Here is a 17,711-nt window from a genome sequence, read left to right on the forward strand (position 1 = left end):
GAAAGGAAACGTTTCGAGCTGTACTAAAACATGTCATCCTGTCTTGTGATAATCTACCCGAGGACCCGAATTAGATTGACATTGATAGAAGTTACGGAGGTTGAAAACTGGCTGAGATGCTAGAAAGAAAAGGTGGGGGAAAAGGAGTCTGTAATTGATGGGAAAAGCTGGGCGTCTAACAGAGATCAGGGTATGTACCACCCTGTTTAACATCTTCCTTAATGAGAGGGTGGTTGGAGTAAAACCAACCTGTCAATAAAAATTAGGAGGTGTTGCAATCATGGGAAAGAATGGGGACCTAATTCTAGGGGACCCACGTAGTGGTGGCAGTGTCACAGCATCGATTAATTCGAAGCTATTTGAAGCTCTGTTGATTTCAATGGAGAATTTGGCTTAGGGCCCCAGTGGCTCCGGGACCCACGAGTACCACATCGCCGAAAGGTGAGAAAGGCAGGAATCGTGTGGGTTAGGCTCTTGGAAAACACTGACCCTAAAAAGCAAGGACACTTAAGCTCAGTTTTCAACTGCTATAGCAGCCAAACATCCTCCCCGCTCTCCTCCCCCAACACCCACTCCAAAAAGCAATAGGATTTTTGAGGACAGCAGATAATAAGGATCCTGAAACAGAGAGGTAGCTCTGTCCTCTCTATAGCTCCGTCAGAAGACTCCCAAAGATGACTTGCATTCGTAGACATCTGAAGGGCCATGATAAGGCTGTAAATAACTGAAGAGAGTAAATAGTGAAAGTGGTGAGAGTTGAGGCTGCTGTAAGGGGAAATAACAGGGAGTAGTGGGATGAAATTGAGTAAAATAAAACACCAGCAGAGTATCAGGATTATTATTTTTTTTTGGTCCAAGAGTTAGATTTGTTCAACTGTGAAATAGACTCCCAAGGGAAGGAGACTATTACGTTAGTCGTTTAAATCTGGAGAGGACAAAGCACCAGTTAATATATTCAATGGAACAGTTGTCTTGCCTTGGCAGAGAAATGGCCAGATATAATCAAATTTAGTTTTTCCATCTCAGATGTCAGAGATTCTGGTGGAGGGGGTTTTTTTCCCCTCGCTTTTCACCAGGGTGAAAAGAAGACACCTTTTTTTGTAAGTGGAAAAACACCAAGTTCCTAACAGCAGCAGAAGGCCAAATTGAAATTTCGATGCCGAGGTCTTCTGTGGCTGGAAACAAAATTCATTCTTTTGTCTGTGGCAGATTGAACTTGAAATTTAAAGAGACGGAAAATTTATATGTAAGTGCATGTGACAAATTCATTTTCACAACTCGTGTGTACTTACTGAGCAGGGGTTGTTTTCTTGGTGGTAGGTGAAAGGAGTGATTGGTCGCTCTGTGCTGGTGGGGAGAGAAGTAATCTGCTCTGCTTCAAGATAGATCAGTGTTGGCTCCTATCTCAATGCCTTTTTTACTGTTTTTCTTTTCAAAAGGCAGATACTCAGTGTGTTGTTACTTTTATTTCCGTTTATTGACCCTTCAGGAAATTTAAAATGAGACCAGTTAATCCACATAAACCCCTTAGAAATGTGAAAGGTCTTTCTTGTGATCTTGCGTGGCCCTTCCTAAACCCACCACCTGAATGCTCGCGACAGCTCTGAGCGTCTGTTTGCCCCATGCAACGTCCTAGCTTGGATCCAGAAGTGTGCAACCGAGTAAATGGCTCTGCAAGGTCCATATTGAGCTGACGTGGGCTGAGCCAGCACAGATAAGTCCGTACTGCAGCACCCAGCAACTCCAGTTCTTGGTTGACAGATCCAATGTTGAATCTCCGCATCTTTTTGATGCACAAGGTTTCTATCCATGTTGGAGAAGCCCTTTTTTCAGGGAGGACAGTAACAGAAAAAGGTCTGTCTGACATTTACACCTCTTCAACCCCTTGCGTTGTAGGACACAGCAAACATACATTATTTCTAGATGTCTTCTAGCCTTGTGAGCAAGAGGTGGTGGGTGTTTGAGAGGAGGCACAGATCAGTCCCTTAGCACACAAGGGAGATCTTGATTTTGTTGCGGCTAAACCTCTTCATGGGACCAGGACCTCTAAGACCTTGTCTTTTCAGATGCTTCCTTTCTCAAGTCACACTGTGCTGGTTGTTCGGTGGGTTTGCCATGTTCCCATTACAGAGGGCAGGAAAAAATCCTACTGCTGCCCATTGGAGAGGTCACCATCATGCTTTTGCTTTGAGTGATGTGGAGAGGTCGCACGTGTTTCTTCTTGGACTGGAGAAGCGGTCCAACTGGTCACCATACAAGGACCTCCTAGAAGAGCAGCCTTCCAGGTGCTGACCAGAGAAGGAAATCAATGATAGGATCTAGAAGGGAACACTAGCACCCCTAACTCCCACTTGCCTTTTCCAGGAGGTAGAAAACCACCTCCTAGATCCTTACCCAAGAATGGGAGAGAACTTTCCTCTCTAGAGTCACAGTGTGCCAGTGAAGTAGCAAACATTGACGAGGACTATGCTGATGGTTGTTCATGAGCAATCCTGACACAAAAAATAGGCAGCTAATTGACTCCTCCAAATGCAGCATCCCATTTGTCTCCTGCAATCGCCAGTGAGGAATTCAGATTAGTTACACTGCCAAAAATATTAAACGGGGAGAGTCTTCGTAATTGAAATATGCTGTGATCTTTGATTTGATTTCACACATACATATGATTTAGCTGAAATCTCTGTTATTTGATGTTTTGGATGACTGGAGAGAAGATCCTGGACCCTTCATTGCCTTTCGTTGCTTCAGACCTGGTCCCCAAGCTGGGCCAGCTGGTGTGCGGTGAGCTGGTGGCTTCCACCCAGGTCTTCCTGGGCAGGTTTCCACATCGCAGTCACAACACAATCAGCAGTGGCTGGCGAGCTTGATTGAGATTGCAGAGAACAAACGAGCCATGGAGAAACTACCTTCTCTCTCTTCTAGTACAGAATGACCTCCTCCGGTTGTGTAAATGATTGCAAGTTGAATTATTTCAAGGGTAGGGAGAATATGGCCCTTTTTCCCTTAAAGCACTCTATCAAAGTACATCAAGGGTTTAAGAGAATTTTACATCCTGACCACCCGCGTTCCCGTGCCCTCCACACAAGCGCTTTGTGGAATTCCTCTTTGGACCCCTTCCTTAATGCTTAATGCGCATTTGTATGTGATAGGGATTTTAATGAATATGTGTGGAATTGCATGAAAAGTACAATTTGCTTCGCACTAATGTGATTGTTGCTGCTTTCCCCATAGGAGCATTGTGCAGTCAGATGAAAAGCTGGTGATCAGCGCATCCTGGGCTAAAGATGATGATATTAGCAGGCTCCTGAAATCTCTGCCCAACTGGAGCAACATGGCTCAACCCAAGCAACTGAGACCCAAGAGGGAGGAGGAGGAAGACTTTATAAGGTAAACTATTTTATGAAGTTGTAAAAGGGTTTCAAGGAGAGTAGCAGCAACAGTAAAACCTGCTGGAAACAAAATAATTACGGTGTTTGCATAGCTGTTGTGTCCCCAGGTGTGAGAAGAGGTTGAGATGTGGTCGTTCCTCAAGTAGACTAATGACACTTGGGTCCACGTGCCATGATGCTGTGTGATTTTAAAGCCAGGCACCAGCTTTGCTGAACTGAGAACTTACTGTGCGTTGCCTGGATTTGGCTCTGTTGGTGGTATCGAGAAAGCGTTACAGAAGTTATCTGTTATGGGGATGTTTCCGGGCTTTGCTTATCAGTCATATGATGGATTGATAAACCATCCTGAAGCTCGTTATCCTTCAAGAGAAAGGAAAAAGCAGAGCTCTCAGAACTTCTTCTCACATGCAACAAGGGCAGAAGAGAGGGCGGCCATAGTTCAATAAGGAGCTTCAGTGGCAGTGCCAGCTTGCTACTTTCCTGCCCTTATTGCTCATTTCTGCTCGCTCTGCTGTTCAGACGAGGCTATTTGAAGAATCGTGCTTGGGAACCAAGTCAGGAAAGTGGCTGGAATTGGGGAGGAAAAGAAAGGACTGTTTTTAATTCCAGGCAGATCTTTGTCCTGGTTGATGGTGCTACTCTGATCTTCCATGCAATGAAGAGAGCAGCAGTCCGCGACCTAATGGAGGGGTCAACTGGTTGTACTGGGCAGGAATTCCCAAAACTCGCATTGTCACCAAAGCTGTCCTCCATTTGAGTTATGACCTGGTGGTGTTTCTCCTCCATCCCAACCCCAGGAGCTACGTAAGGAGAGTCACATGAAAAATATTGGTACCTCCAGAGGGGATTTTTTCAGAGGCAACTTACTGTGTCCAAACCAGATTGTTTCTACCTTTTCAGGCAAGTGAAAGCCTGTAAGTAGGCAGATTGCCTTTCCCTGCACGCTGCAAATGGCTTATTCCCTGAATTGTTGATGCATCCTGAAGAAACAGGTCCTCTTTGTCATTCCAGCGAGTCAAAAAGCTTGTCTGCACATTCCCATCACTATTCATCACTTCCTTGATTGGCATTCGGCTATAAAACTGTAGGAGTAAGTGATGCTGTTGAAAATTACAAGTCTAATTTGCCCAGATTGTCATTTTACTTATTCACTGAATGCAAGCACAATAACATAAAGATGATGTAGTCTAGAGAGAGGAACGACGAAGAGTATAAAATATGTCTCGTCACAGAAATGTTTGCTCATACTGCAGTGGGGATAAACAGCTTTGCCAGTGTTTTAAAAGATGTTCAGTGATACTGGAAGAGTGAAGATGCAGAGCCCTTGAGGTCTTTGAGCAGTCCCTGAGTTTTTTGAGATTCATCGATTCAGACCTAGCCTCCATCTTTGCCTTCGCATTTATCCTTTGTTTCTTGGCACAGAAAGGTGCTGGGATGCCCTCCTGGCTCTTACTGTGGTTTCTGAGCCATCAGCATGGGACATGAGAGGTCCCGTGGATGCAATGCTGGGTACAACTGGCTGAGCATAACCTGCTGGTGTAAATTCCTGGCCAGGCTAAAGCTGATGGCCACACTCAGTCTGATGCTAGCAGTGCCACCATTGTGATCCTAATATGCATTTTATTCCAAAGTTGTCATTTTGCTATCCATTAGTTAAAGTACTTTGTGAAATTGTATTGGCGGTGTTAGAATGGAAAGCCTATTAGGTCATCTACATTGAATTCATGGGGGAAAGGTCCTGTACAGTGTCTTTTTTTTTTTTTTTTAGCCTAGACATTAGTACAAAGATCTTTTCTTGGTATCTGTTGGCACAGAGCATCATGTATTAAGCCTCAGTTCCTCAGAGTGCCATGTGAATGCTCCTGTAGCATTAATTTAAGTGATAATAATCGGTCTGGGCCAGTTTTAGCCATTGATGGGAAGTGACATGGCTTATAAACTTCCTCAAGAATCTGCATGGTTGAATAGATCTCTCCCGAAAGCTTCAAAATAAAATTAATTGCTTGTCCAATTTTTTGTCATCTTTCCATTTAAGCAGGCTTTTTTCAGACTTTCTCCTAATACAAAGGAACGTGATTTCTTCACTACTGTTGCCTCTTTCTTTTCCCCTTGGTGCTGCTGAGAAATTGGGAATAATTCTGCCATAGCCATCGCTGCCTGAACACTGCAGTGGAGCCAAAGGGAGATGGGTTCTGTGGATACCTTGGTTACTAGGGTCATGGCTGTGATGGGAGAGCCTGGGAGAGCTCATTTCATTATCACTTTAACCACTGAAGATATTTAAAACCTTGATATACAGATACCCACCTGTGTTCACAGACCCCTCCCTCCTTGGCTATCAGGGATAGGACTAAACATCCTTTTCTGGAAAGGAAGATTGAAGCTTGGTGAAACACGGGAGCGTGTTCTTTTTGGACATAAAACAAGGCTGACAGCAATGCTTGATCTACTCGGCAGCATCCCTTTATGAATGTTGCTAAATTAAATATCTCCTGAAAGTTTACCACCAGTTTTTGTACTGTGGCAGGAACAGATATCAGTGCACAGTTTTCTTTCCCTCCCCCTCCCCAGGTTTCCTATAACTCATTTGTTTAATTAAAAAGAAGAATCCAAATGCGATGTCTTTGCAAAAAAAAAAGAAACCTCATGCATATCTGTGTTGACAGTGATTGATTTTGTTGTCTTAACCCACCACTATCTCTTTTGCGAATAGATGTCAAAAGGCAGGGTAAGATACTAGCAGAATCTCTCCATTAATATTCTGGTGTGGTTGGCCAGACAAAGGGACCTGATTGAGCATATTATAGTAGCTCAGAACTTGGCAAGGGGAGAAAGGAAAGAAAAGTCATGCCTTTCGTCGTATAATTAGTTTTTAAAGCTCTGAAGGCTATTTGGCACAGGGGCAAGTGTGAAATACGCTGCCCTTATCGCTTTATAAAGGTTAGCCTTCAGTTCATTACTGAATCAGATACATTGGTGATAAAACCCAAAGATGTATCATTTCCAGGTTTGCCTTTGACGAGGAAAAGCAATGTGAAAAGAGCTTCAGAAGTGGTTGTGCTCGAGTTACGGCAGAAATTCTTGGGTTTGGGTGCAGCTTTGCAGCAAGGGGCAAGCGTGCTGTGCACCCAAGGGAAACCACATCTTCGGGGAGCTGAAGAAGATGTGCTGGCAACTTACGGGGCAACACATTTGCCTGGAAAGCCCACATTGGTCTAAAGATCCCACCACAATGCAGCTTATTGTGGTTGCAGATCTGAGATAACAAACCTGTGTTAGGAGGAGGATGGTGATTTTCCTCTCGCCTTTGACTCCAGCAAGCTCCTGAACTTGGGATCAGATTCGCAGGCAAAAGTCAATGGAGCAATAAAAAAAAAAGTGTTTCCATGTGCCACATGACTTTTCTTTTCAATGCTTTTGGGTTTTTAATGAGAATAACCAGACTGCAGGGTGCTCCAGCTGCCTGCTGCTTCCTCCCCTGCACCTCCTGTTCACCTGAGGATGCTCATCCTCACTTGCTCTGTACCAAAAGGATGGGGTATATTCGAGCAATGTGAACGGATAGCTGTGCAACGGCAGATCCTTCAGCAAATCATCCCAAATGGCATTGATCAGAACAGTTACACTATCCCAACTGCTTATCAGGATCTCTTCTCTTCCCTTGGTTTAGTTGATGCTGATCCTCTGACTGTATTTCCAATGTAAAACTGAAGCCTCTGTGCAGATGTGGCTCTGCTTTGGAAATGTGTCACTATTGGACAGGACAAAAAAGTCAAGCTGAAAGAAGAAAGCAGGGATGGGCTAAAGGATATCCCTCCAGAAGACATGATGGGAGCAAGAAAGGTGCCCTCCAGTTTTGGATGTGTATTGGGACTGTGTCTTGGGAAGCACAATCTCACCTCAGCTCCCTTGGGGCGCGCAGCCCATCTCGCCTGTGCCCTGGGAGAGCACGTCATCCATCCAACGGCAGCAAAGACACTGGGGCACGCTCCAAAGAATGAAATCTCTCCTTTCCATTTCACAGGGCAGAGCATGCAGAGCTGATGATGGGCCATCAAGCATAGCTCTACTCCAAACACAAAGCTTTGCTTAGCCCTGGGACCAAGATGCCGAGTTAAAGGAGCTCGTGGTCTGTGGCGTGATTTTGCACTGCGGTGAATTAGAAAGGCTCCCGTGAGCTCTTCCCCAGAGGGTGCTTGAGGGCTGTAAACTGGGGAGGTTGGTACAGAGCTCCTAGGACTGGTCACAGCTTGAATTACTTCAGCTGTTTCCAAAGGGATCAACGTCCTGTGAACTTCCCGTTGCGTTAATAAACGGGCTGGGCTGGGCCGGAAAGCAGAATTGGGAACGAGCTGGGAGAATTGGCAAGTCCTTCCCTTGGTGCAAAGGGAGAACCGTGATGGCAAAAACATGGAGTTCAGGTCCTACCTTGGGGTAGGGTGGTCTTCTCTTGTTCCACCTCTGTGGGCACCCAGAAGGCACTGGCCCAGGTTTTCATCAAAATCTAAATCTCAGGTTGTTCCATCTGCTGTCTGGTGGGTGGTTTTTGTAGTGCTGGGTTTGGAGCTTTCCATTATTTTTATTCTCTTTTGCTGTCTTAGTGTTTCTCCTGCCACATGGTCCTTTTCTGAAGCCTTGATGTTTTATGGAAGGCTTTTCCCCTTCTTTACCTCTCAGCTTTCCCTCCCATTCTCAGTTGTAGCTTCTCTGTCTCTCTTTCCTTGGTTCTTTTTCTCGCAATAATAAAAGGTCTCCCTCTCCAGTTTCTCAGGCTCTATTTATTATATTCACAAAACTTTTCAAGAGTGCAAGGATGATTTTGTAAGATACGCAGCAGACTGCAGACCTTTTTTCCCTCTACTGGCACTATGAATCTGAGCGTGCCATAGCTGTGAGTCATTTCCATTTGATGACAGTCTGCTCCTTTATATGAAATGGGCTTCTAGGGCTCTTTTTTGGATCCTGCAGGAAAATGTACCTCATCGCGAGCACGACTGATACTAAATCCTATTGCTATCGAGAGTCTCGGATGAGAGGTGCAAAAGTGAGTGAGCACCTGGATCTTCACAGGACACCTCTGTATCCAAGAAGTTTCCTTCTGCCTTTGCTTGTCTTGTGAAGACAAAGAAGTTTTGGAGGATTTGGGCTGGATTTGGCATTTTTTGAGGATTACGTATGTTCTGGACCTGAATCCAGGAAGAATCTGCCAGCTTCAGATTCATTAATCCTACAAATTGCATTGTCTATTGAAATGAGTGTAGCAATGCCCAGGTCTTCCAGTGTACTTTTTGGGGGGTAACGTCTGTGCCCGTGAACCACGTAGCAGGGATGGAGGTGGAAGGCAGAGCACAAATGCGGAGATTCAATTCAAAAAGATTTAATAACAGCTCCTGCTTTAACAAGATTCTGTATCGCTAAATCACATCATTAGAGCTACACAATGTACTCCAAGATGCTTCCTTGTCTGCTGTGATAAATTGTATAATATAAACTTAACAAGACCGGAATATTCAAATAAATTTAAGCGAGAAGATGGCGTGTGATGTTACAGCTTAAAATTGTCAATTAGCGATGGTTGCTTTTTGACAGTGTTGCGACCTCTCAGCAGAGATTTGGAGCTGCCGGGGAGTGCTGGCGCTGATCGCGCCGGTCCCTAATAGAGATGCACAAATTGTTGTCGAGGCTTTGCAAATCCTGATGAGCCTTAAATCTGGATCGGTTTTAGGATGGGCTAGATCTTCCGTCCTTTAGAGCCAAATACCTTAGGTTGGCGGGGTGAATTTATATCCACTAAGGATCCTTTGCAGCAGCTTTTCATCAGGACCACAATGCTGTTTGGATGTGCTGCAAAAAGTGTCCTCATGTGCTGAATTTTTAAAATACCTTCAGGTGCTGAATCTTTGAAACAAGTGAAACGGCATCTTCTGCAGGAAGATGGCTGCGCTGACTTTTATTGTTCTTGCGGCAGCAAATCATTTCAGAGGGCTTCCCTTTGGAGAAAAAGCCCACGTGGGTTATTTGTCTTGGTGCTTGCATGATTTCTTTATGAATGTTGAACAAATTCTGGTGCAAGATGAAGCAACAAACCACCTTTTCTCTCTTTCTTTATAAATAAGAACATAATGGGAATTTCTTTGAATTAACCAAGGGGAAATCTGTCTGCCTGGGTAGTTTCTATGTGCAGTTTTTAAGCACGGTCTCCAGGCTGACTATGGCTCAAGTGCAGGAATAGGAAACAAATGAGTTATACAAATTTCTATATGGCGTAAATACATAGAAGAATCTACTGATCCAAAAGAAGCTGCAAAGGTGCAATGAAACTGATGCAAATACTATCATTATCATCTTTCCATTATACTGTGTATCGTGTTTTGAGACTGTATATATAATACACTATATGTGTTTTAAGTGCTTTATATTAGGTAGCATATTGAGTTGTTATATGGCAAGCTTTTTACCCAGTAATTGTTTTCACTGACATTTTCATGGATGTTCAATTTAATATGGTTTTGGCACAACACCGTGACAAAGCAGTAATCCTTGTTTTGCCAGCTCTTCTTAGAGCATTTGCATCTTTGTCCTGTTCATGCTTTAACAGATATTTTTAGGGTACTTCCTCTACAGCCACAGCTCTGCCCGCTGCTCTTAGCTGCGATTTAAATTCATTTTGTTGCTTCTCGTCTGCAAGCATCCGATGCTCAGTGGAAAGCATCCTCTGAGGTCTGCGGTCGAGAGGGTGTGAGAAAGGATCATTGAGTCAGTGTGTTCCTGAGGGGGGTCCCAAGGGACTTGCTTGGTGTCCCCCCCTCCTCCTCCAGCTCCACGCACCCTCCCAGTGAGCTATTTTCTCAGCGTTATTTGCTAAAGGGATAATTGACACTAATTTCTTGGCAGAGAAGAGGCAGAAGAGCAGTAAGTGAACGTAAAGCTACTGCCAAGGGGACATCAGAGACCTCCTTCTTTCTTCTGCAGTATTGATGTGGACACTTGGCTCCTTTTCAGCCCGGCTCTGGCACGGTCAGAGTGCCTTAAAACATAGCACAGGTCATCTTGATTTATCACACGTGCTTCTCCCTGGCCTTTCTGCCCTCCCATATGAGTTTCCTGTCCTCTCATGTAGATACTGAAATACGGATGAGGGGAAGCCTCGTATATTGTCATCAGTCTCTGTGTTTCCAGTCAGTTTAGCTCAATAGATTGTTTAATTTTATGAACAGCTCATCCCTTAAAAACATCACCAGGGCTCTTGGCTGCTGAAGGAGAGAAGGGGGAAGCCGGTCTGCCTGCAGAAGACTTCTTTGGGGAGGCAGGACACCGGCCTCTCCCCATCCCTGCTGGTACCGTGCCAAGGATGCACTATGCATCCTATACGGTATCCATGAGATCTAAAGCTGACGCATTGCTGGTCACTGTGTTTGCAAAATGAAAAATAATAAAGAAATTAAGATGGTTTAACAAAGGGAAGCAAAATGAGGTGCTTAGTTAATCCGAGGATTAAGCTAGTGCAGCCGGCCTGCTCTGACAAAGCGGAGATTTAAGAGTGAACCCTGTTGCAGTGCACACAAATCCCGTGGGAATCAAGACTAAAGGGCAATGAAGTGGGGTGGCACCAGCATCAGATGTTGGCACAAGGGAGAGTGAGCTCCCACAAAGAAACAGCTGGACAGTGAAGAAAGGCACTTGAAGTTGCTCTATTCACAGTGTAGTTGATACGTAATATTAATCTCCATCTTGAGCATGGGTATATGCACAGCTGAATTAATCGCAGGAGGGTGGAGCGTGGCCTTGTGATACAGTTGTGTAACGCACTCCGTTATGAACCATTTGGTTATGAGGTTTTCTTGCTTTCTAAAATGTATCATCTCTGTGGCTGGAAATTTCTTTCTTTGGGTGCTCACCAAAAGTTGCAGGATCTTTTATTGTTTTCAGAAACTTTGGCAAAGTCCAAAGCAAACTTCATGGGTAAGGTAGAGTGGGATTTGAATTTTCCAAATTGTGGTAATTCAAACCAAGGATACCCACTGAACCGTCGAAAACTCATAAATTAAATGCAGGTGGCTGCCGATCTCTTTGTGTGTGCTGGCTCTGTCTTAGATACGCACTTACAGATACAAATGTGACAAGTATTGGCTGAGAAACCGAATGGGAATCAGAGGTCTGAAGATGCTATTTTAATGCAGGTATTCAAAAGAGGAGAGTTAAGATGGGATATTCAGTTGATTTGGTTTTTTATATCCTTCCCCTTAAGTGTTTAGCCTTACAAATTTAATAAAGACAAAGAAAGGCATGTAGTAAATATTCTGTCAAGTGGGCATCCAGAACACTGGTGAAAATTTGCTTCAGGGAGACATTTGCGAACAGCAAGTTTAAATTGAAATTACAGGAATCCACCAGAACTCTTTAAAGTTATCTTCTAAAAGGGAGTTACTTGCTGAAGGTTGTCTCTATTATAGGTTTTGGTTTGTGCGAGAGAGTGAACTGGGGTTTCTGCAGTCAAGGATATATATTAAAGAAAACAATTAAATATATTTGCTGCCCTTTTGATAACAACTTCTGTTGGTTTAGAACAAGAATCGCTTTGATCCCAACAACATTTTAGAGTATAACTTCTCATAGAAGACCTTATTTGTATTCCTCCCAGGAGCAAAAATAGGAAATACGCCATGCTTTGTATTATACAGATTTTTCCTACCCTGACTGAAAGCACTGTATTATTCATGCACAGGCTCTCCATCCAAAGCGGTGCCAAAACCGTTTGTCTTTGTGTGTGGGAAGGCAGAAGAGTTGTCCCTGCGATAAAACCAAATTTGTAATCACGGTTGTGGGCAGCGGCGTGGTAGTGACTCCTCATTTAACAGCTCTCAAGTTGTGGTTCCCAAAAAAGTGCTTTTTCTACAGCATTTTGTATTGGAAAGCCATGCTAATGAAGGTAGAAATTCACCAAATGTTTCATTTCTTACTTTTTGCGAGTGATTGATGCAGTTGCCAGTGGGATTTGATAATCTAAGTCAACAGGAGTGGTTTGGTTGGAGAGGAAGAAGCATATCTATGAGATGTCTTCTGCTCCACAGGAACAGATGAGGATATCTGAGAGTTTGTAGGTGGGCAGAGTCGAGTGAGGTGTTTCATGTTTGCTGTAGAAGTCAATAACATGTTCTACTTGAAAGAAGGATCGTACTTTACCGGAAAAAAAAAAAAAGATCTAGCCTGGCTATGAGCTTGTCCACCCAGTTCAACCTTGTTTTTGGACTTTGGATGAGTCTCTCAGCTGTCCTCCTTCCCCAAAGCTTTGTAGCCTCTTGTGACTACCTAAGAAACGCCCAGTCAGGGAAGCTTGTTAAGGGCTTTCCTGAAGTTGAGAAAGGATTTAACACATTTCCGATAGCCAGAATGGATCGAAGTTAACCCCACCTTACGGAAAGGAAGCCCAGCTGAATTACCACTTGCCGTAGTCCACTGGAGTTGGAGCTGTTCCTGGGTCTCAGTCCTCAGACACAGCCAACAGATGAGGATTCCTCCCAAACCATAGTATGCGGGATACAGCCTCAGGCAGCATATTTTTTATTGTCAAGCAGAACAAAATCCTCGAAGAGATTTTTTTAATGAAGGCTATTTTTATTTTTGGCCTTTAGTGAATTCAGTTGAGCAATTTGAAACCATTTCAGGGTTGATCTTTTTTTTTTTTTCCCCCTCAAGTGACAGTGAAGTCCCACAAATCTAGGAGACGCTGGCAATAAAACTGCTTAGATATAGTATATAAAATGCCACTGATGGGGTTATTTTGCTGCAGCTCGTTGCAGCTATTATGCTCAGCAGCATGATTCCTCATTGTAAGTTCATAAAAGAGCTAATGACAGGAAGTGGAGATTTGCAAAGTTGAATGAAAGTGGAATGCAAATTCATAACAAAAAGAGCAACTAACGATGGGAAGGGCGTACTGAGGACTGTGGTAAATGTGCCATCACTTAGAGTCTTTCAGTGAAATGCACTTGGTTTCAGCCAGGAGCTATTGTAATTTGATGTGGGAGCTGTGTCCTGATTTTCTCCATCCCGATGGTACAGAAAAAGTCGTACCTGAGTCTCCTCCTTTACCTGCAAAAGCACTGAGAATATTTGCCATGCAAATGCTTCGAGGACATAACCGAACGTGCTCTTCGTGGAGACAAGTATTGGGAAAGCTAAATCTGAATGCAAAAGATGGAGCGTGACAGTGGAGTGAGCGGTTACATGCCTGGAAAGAACTTTTTTCGGCTTTTTGGGGGTAAACATGTTTGTCTTGGTCATCATTTTTCACCAAGTGCTATCTCTGTGCAAGTAAAATAATGCACAGGCTGATACTCACAATCATTTGTTTGTCACTTTGTCATGATAAACCATCAGGTTTCACAGGAGATTTCTTTTGATAGATGTGTCAAAAAAAAAAAAAAAAAGTGAATCGGGGTTTGTAAGAGCTGATTTACGAGGAAAGATTAAAAGTACTGCATGGGCGTTATTTATGCGTATCCCAGGTAGGCACAGAAAACACCTGCATTTCTCAGGAAGGTGTAAATGCCAGGTGGGGGGAAGAGGTGTGGGAGTTGATGGGGATGAAGTTTGTAACTATGAGGACTGAGGTGAAATTCAGAGATTGTGAATGCAGGGAGAAGGACAGAAGAATACCTCCCTGAGATAGAGGTGCCATTCACTTTAACGAGACTTCAAAAACTCCACCAGACCATTGAGACCCTGTGCTGGAACAGTTCTGCTTTGGCTGGTTTGACCTTCTCCATGGTGTAACTGATGTCCCCCCCGTGCTGTCCTGTGCTGTATTTCTGAGGGTGGCTTTGGTTTGCGTTTCAGGGCGGCTTTCGGCAAAGAGTCAGAAGTTCTCATTGGCAACCTGGGAGATAAACTCATCCCTCAACAGGAGATCCTGCGGGACGTCAGCGACCTGAAGGCCTTGGCCAACATGCACGAAAGCCTGGAGTGGTTAGCAGGTCGCACCAAGGTGGCCTTCTCCAGCCTCTCAGCCACCCAGAGTAAGTAGCTCCCATAGGAGAACCTTTGACTTAGAAATGGAAGCCAGCATAAAGATGTGATTTTAGCAGGAGTGGGCATCTTCTGTTCTTGATTTCAAAGTGGGGTTACGTTAGAGGGAAGAAGAAAGTAAAGCAGCTTCATCTCTTTCTTCCTCGTGAATGCGGTGGTGTAACATCGGCTCAGACTGTGGTGGGCACCACGTGAGGGTGCCAGGAGCATCACTACTAGCATAAGCCCCGAAGGGTCTTTCAACACTTGAGCTTTTCAGCTGTCCCTCCTAATGACATTGCACAGAAGCAGGTATCGGTGCTGAGACGGGTTTCATTTTCTTTAAAGTATCGCTAGATCGCTACATATTTAAATATATATGTGTATTATAAATTCAGTAGAGAAATTGAACAGCATTTAATGAGGAGTGCCCTAACGTGCATGTCACTGGGGCACTGATGCTCAGCCTGCAGAGGCAAGAAGCAACCCCTGGTGAACCGAGGTGCCAGGAGGGCAGACAGAGGAGCCTGGAGACACCACTTCTGCTCCTGGCTGCCAAGGATCACCCGCGCTACCTTTGTGAGATTGTTTCACTTCTCTGTGCTTCAGCTTTCACTCTTTTCCCCAGGGAATAGTGATTTTTTTTTTTTCTGTCTGGAAAGTGCTAGAGACATGATCAGTGTTGCTTCTCTTCTTATCGCTGTCATTGGCGTTGTCTGCATGGGGTCACGTTCAGGGGAGGGTTGCGGCTGTGCCCCAGAAGTAGAGCTGGGCATAAACAGACCTCAGCTCTGCTGCTTTCCACCGATGCCTTTCCCCTCTTATTGACTCGCAAGGAGTCACCTATAGCTCAGCTGACATGGGGTTAAGCTTTTGCTAGGACCAGGGGGTTAAGTCTCACCTGCCTACTGAGACATCCCCAAGAGCTGTCCTGTGTACCAGGCTGATCTTCGGGAGGTGTCAGAGCACTTCATATTGCCCTAGAGCCCTGTAATAAAATATTGCGTGTTTTACAATTATTGAACATCCACATTTGTCTAGGGGTTATGTTAAATGCAGCTGCCTCGGGTGTGGACGGAGGCATCTACACTGTGCTGTAGATGGGCACCAGAGGTGAAGAAAAGCGCTGCATAAAAAAAATCCACGCAGCTTGGTAGGATCTCAGGACATGTGGGGACGTAGTGAGGATCCACGGCATTTCGGCAGTTTGTGATGCAAATAGGGAGCAGAGTCCTGGGGGAAGGTACCCACAGAGGAGCAGGACTGCGGGCAGCCAGATCTTCTGAGCTCTCGTGGGAATTTGGCATTGAAAAATCACTTCAGCCTTATTTTCTGGAAAGTGATGGGGGAAATTTGCTGGTGCTGAATAAAGTCATAGTGTTATATCTCCATTAAAATAATTGTCCCTCAGGAGCAGAGCATCTCTGATTGACTGAGAGTCCTTCCTACGGCTCATAACTCTGCTCTAGAGCAGGGCTTGTAAACTCTTTACTCCAGCTGTCCGTGGTCAGTTTGTTGGGATCCATAACGATAATTAAGATTATACAATCAGCTAACAATTAAAGACCAAAAATATTACAGGTAGATTTAATATTCCTGTAACCCATACTTAATATTCCTGTAACCCGTACTTTGAGTTCTGGATACCTGAGTGACAAGAAGAATTTCTGTGCTCTCAGAGGGTGTACTTTAGAAGATTATATTTTAAAAAAAAAAAAAAAAAAAGAAAACCAAAAGAAAACAAAACCCAATGGAAAATGCTGTGAAAGTTCAGTCACCAAGTATTTATTCACAGAACTTTAGTTACTGGGAGAGTTCTTGGGGCTGAGGAGTTGTGCTCTGATAGTCAAAGTTGTTAAAAATAAAAACATCATTTATAATTTCAGTTCTAGTTGAAACTCGGATTTTTTAATAAATCAATATTTTCCGAACATTAAAGGGCATGAGCGTGACTTTCAGGCTTCTGAGAGGACGTTACATGCAACAGTGAATAAACATAAAAGTACGAAGTGTAATATTTCACTTGGCAGCGTCCTCCTGACAATAAAAATTCATCTTCCTTTGTAATAACTTTATACCAATGCACTAAAATGTCTGTACACAAATGCCAGGAGTATCTGAAACAAGAGAAAGAACGAGCAGTGTTAGAAAATGATAGAGGCTGTTGACCGCGTGGTTATAAATGAAACCTGGTGGAGTATATCTCATAAATGGAACATCAATAGAGCTGACTGCAATCTATACGGGAGAAGTAAAAAGTGATGCCGTGGGGCAGAGTTGGTGGTATAAGTCAGATGTATTTACAAATCCAGCAAGCTACGGTGATATACAAGGGAGTGCAGTTCTTTTGGGGAAGAATACAAAGAATAAACAACAGAGGAAAAATGAGATGAGATGTCTCTTTCCATCCCACCTGGGCAGGAGGAGAAGAGCAATGCAAATGTGCTCGAACTGAGCTGGGAGGAGGAAAAATTAAAACTACCTATTCTTTCAAAGATTCATACAATGTTAATGCCATAACGCTCAACTGTCATATGAGTTATTCTGTTCTTTCCTGTCATGGTTTGATCATCTGAATTTCTGAGCATCTCATTGCTGGAAGCCACAGCATGTTAATGAGCATCAGGGGGAAGGAGGAAGGGAAATGACTGACCGAAAGTAAAACTAAATAAAGGGGGGTTCTGCCACGCCCTGAAGCTCACCAAATTCAGATTCAGATCGCCGTAAGTGCAGCCAGCTTTGTCATTTCAGCATCGGTAACTTTGGCTTTAAGACATGCCCACATGAGACCCAAGCATTCCGGTTCAATTCAACCGGAATCCGTGGTTTGTCGTACACAAGTCAGTGGGCCATTAGTCACCCAGCCCACTTTTTGGGTAGCTGCCTTTGGGCAGGTGGCAGTTGTTATATTCCTTTGAGCAATCTGTCTTCTGCTTTATTTTTCTCCTTGGACTAGATGCTACATTGAAGTGTCTATGCTTGAACGAAGAGTGGTAATCTCATTAACTGGTAGCAGTGATGGGCTTTTATCTTCCGTGCTTACCACATGTTGGGCCAATTCATGATGAGAACACACGTCCAGGTCTTTGATCATTTCTCTTTTCTGTCCCAGCACCTTGAGATTAAATCTTGGTCCCACTCAGGGCATCATCAAAGTGCTTAGTAACCGACTGGGAGCAGAATTTTTGGTGCGCTGCCAGAAATGCCATAATCTCCAACAAGTCCATGACATGGTGGTGGTGGCCCTGTATTCCTTACCTGTAGAAAGGCGGTAGCTTTTCCAGCAAAGCATCCTTGGCTGCAGATGGACAATTT

The 17,711-nt window shown here is 44.1% G+C and overlaps 1 protein-coding gene across 1 annotated transcript in view; it reads left to right on the forward strand.

Moving 5' to 3' along the window:
* The window catches only part of LOC104163398 (exocyst complex component 4), a gene marked incomplete at its 5' end in the record, with an annotated part of 71,839 nt that overhangs the window by 3,891 nt on the left and 50,237 nt on the right, over positions 1-17,711 (forward strand). The window contains 2 exons of the mRNA XM_009702401.1: positions 3,232-3,387; positions 14,229-14,407. Of these exons, the coding sequence (XP_009700703.1) occupies positions 3,232-3,387; positions 14,229-14,407 (335 nt within the window). The remainder of the gene's footprint in view (positions 1-3,231; positions 3,388-14,228; positions 14,408-17,711) is intronic.

This window comes from Cariama cristata, unplaced genomic scaffold (genome assembly GCF_000690535.1).
Source record: "Cariama cristata isolate BGI_N322 unplaced genomic scaffold, ASM69053v1 scaffold7476, whole genome shotgun sequence".
Classification (NCBI taxonomy): Eukaryota; Metazoa; Chordata; class Aves; order Cariamiformes; family Cariamidae; genus Cariama; species Cariama cristata.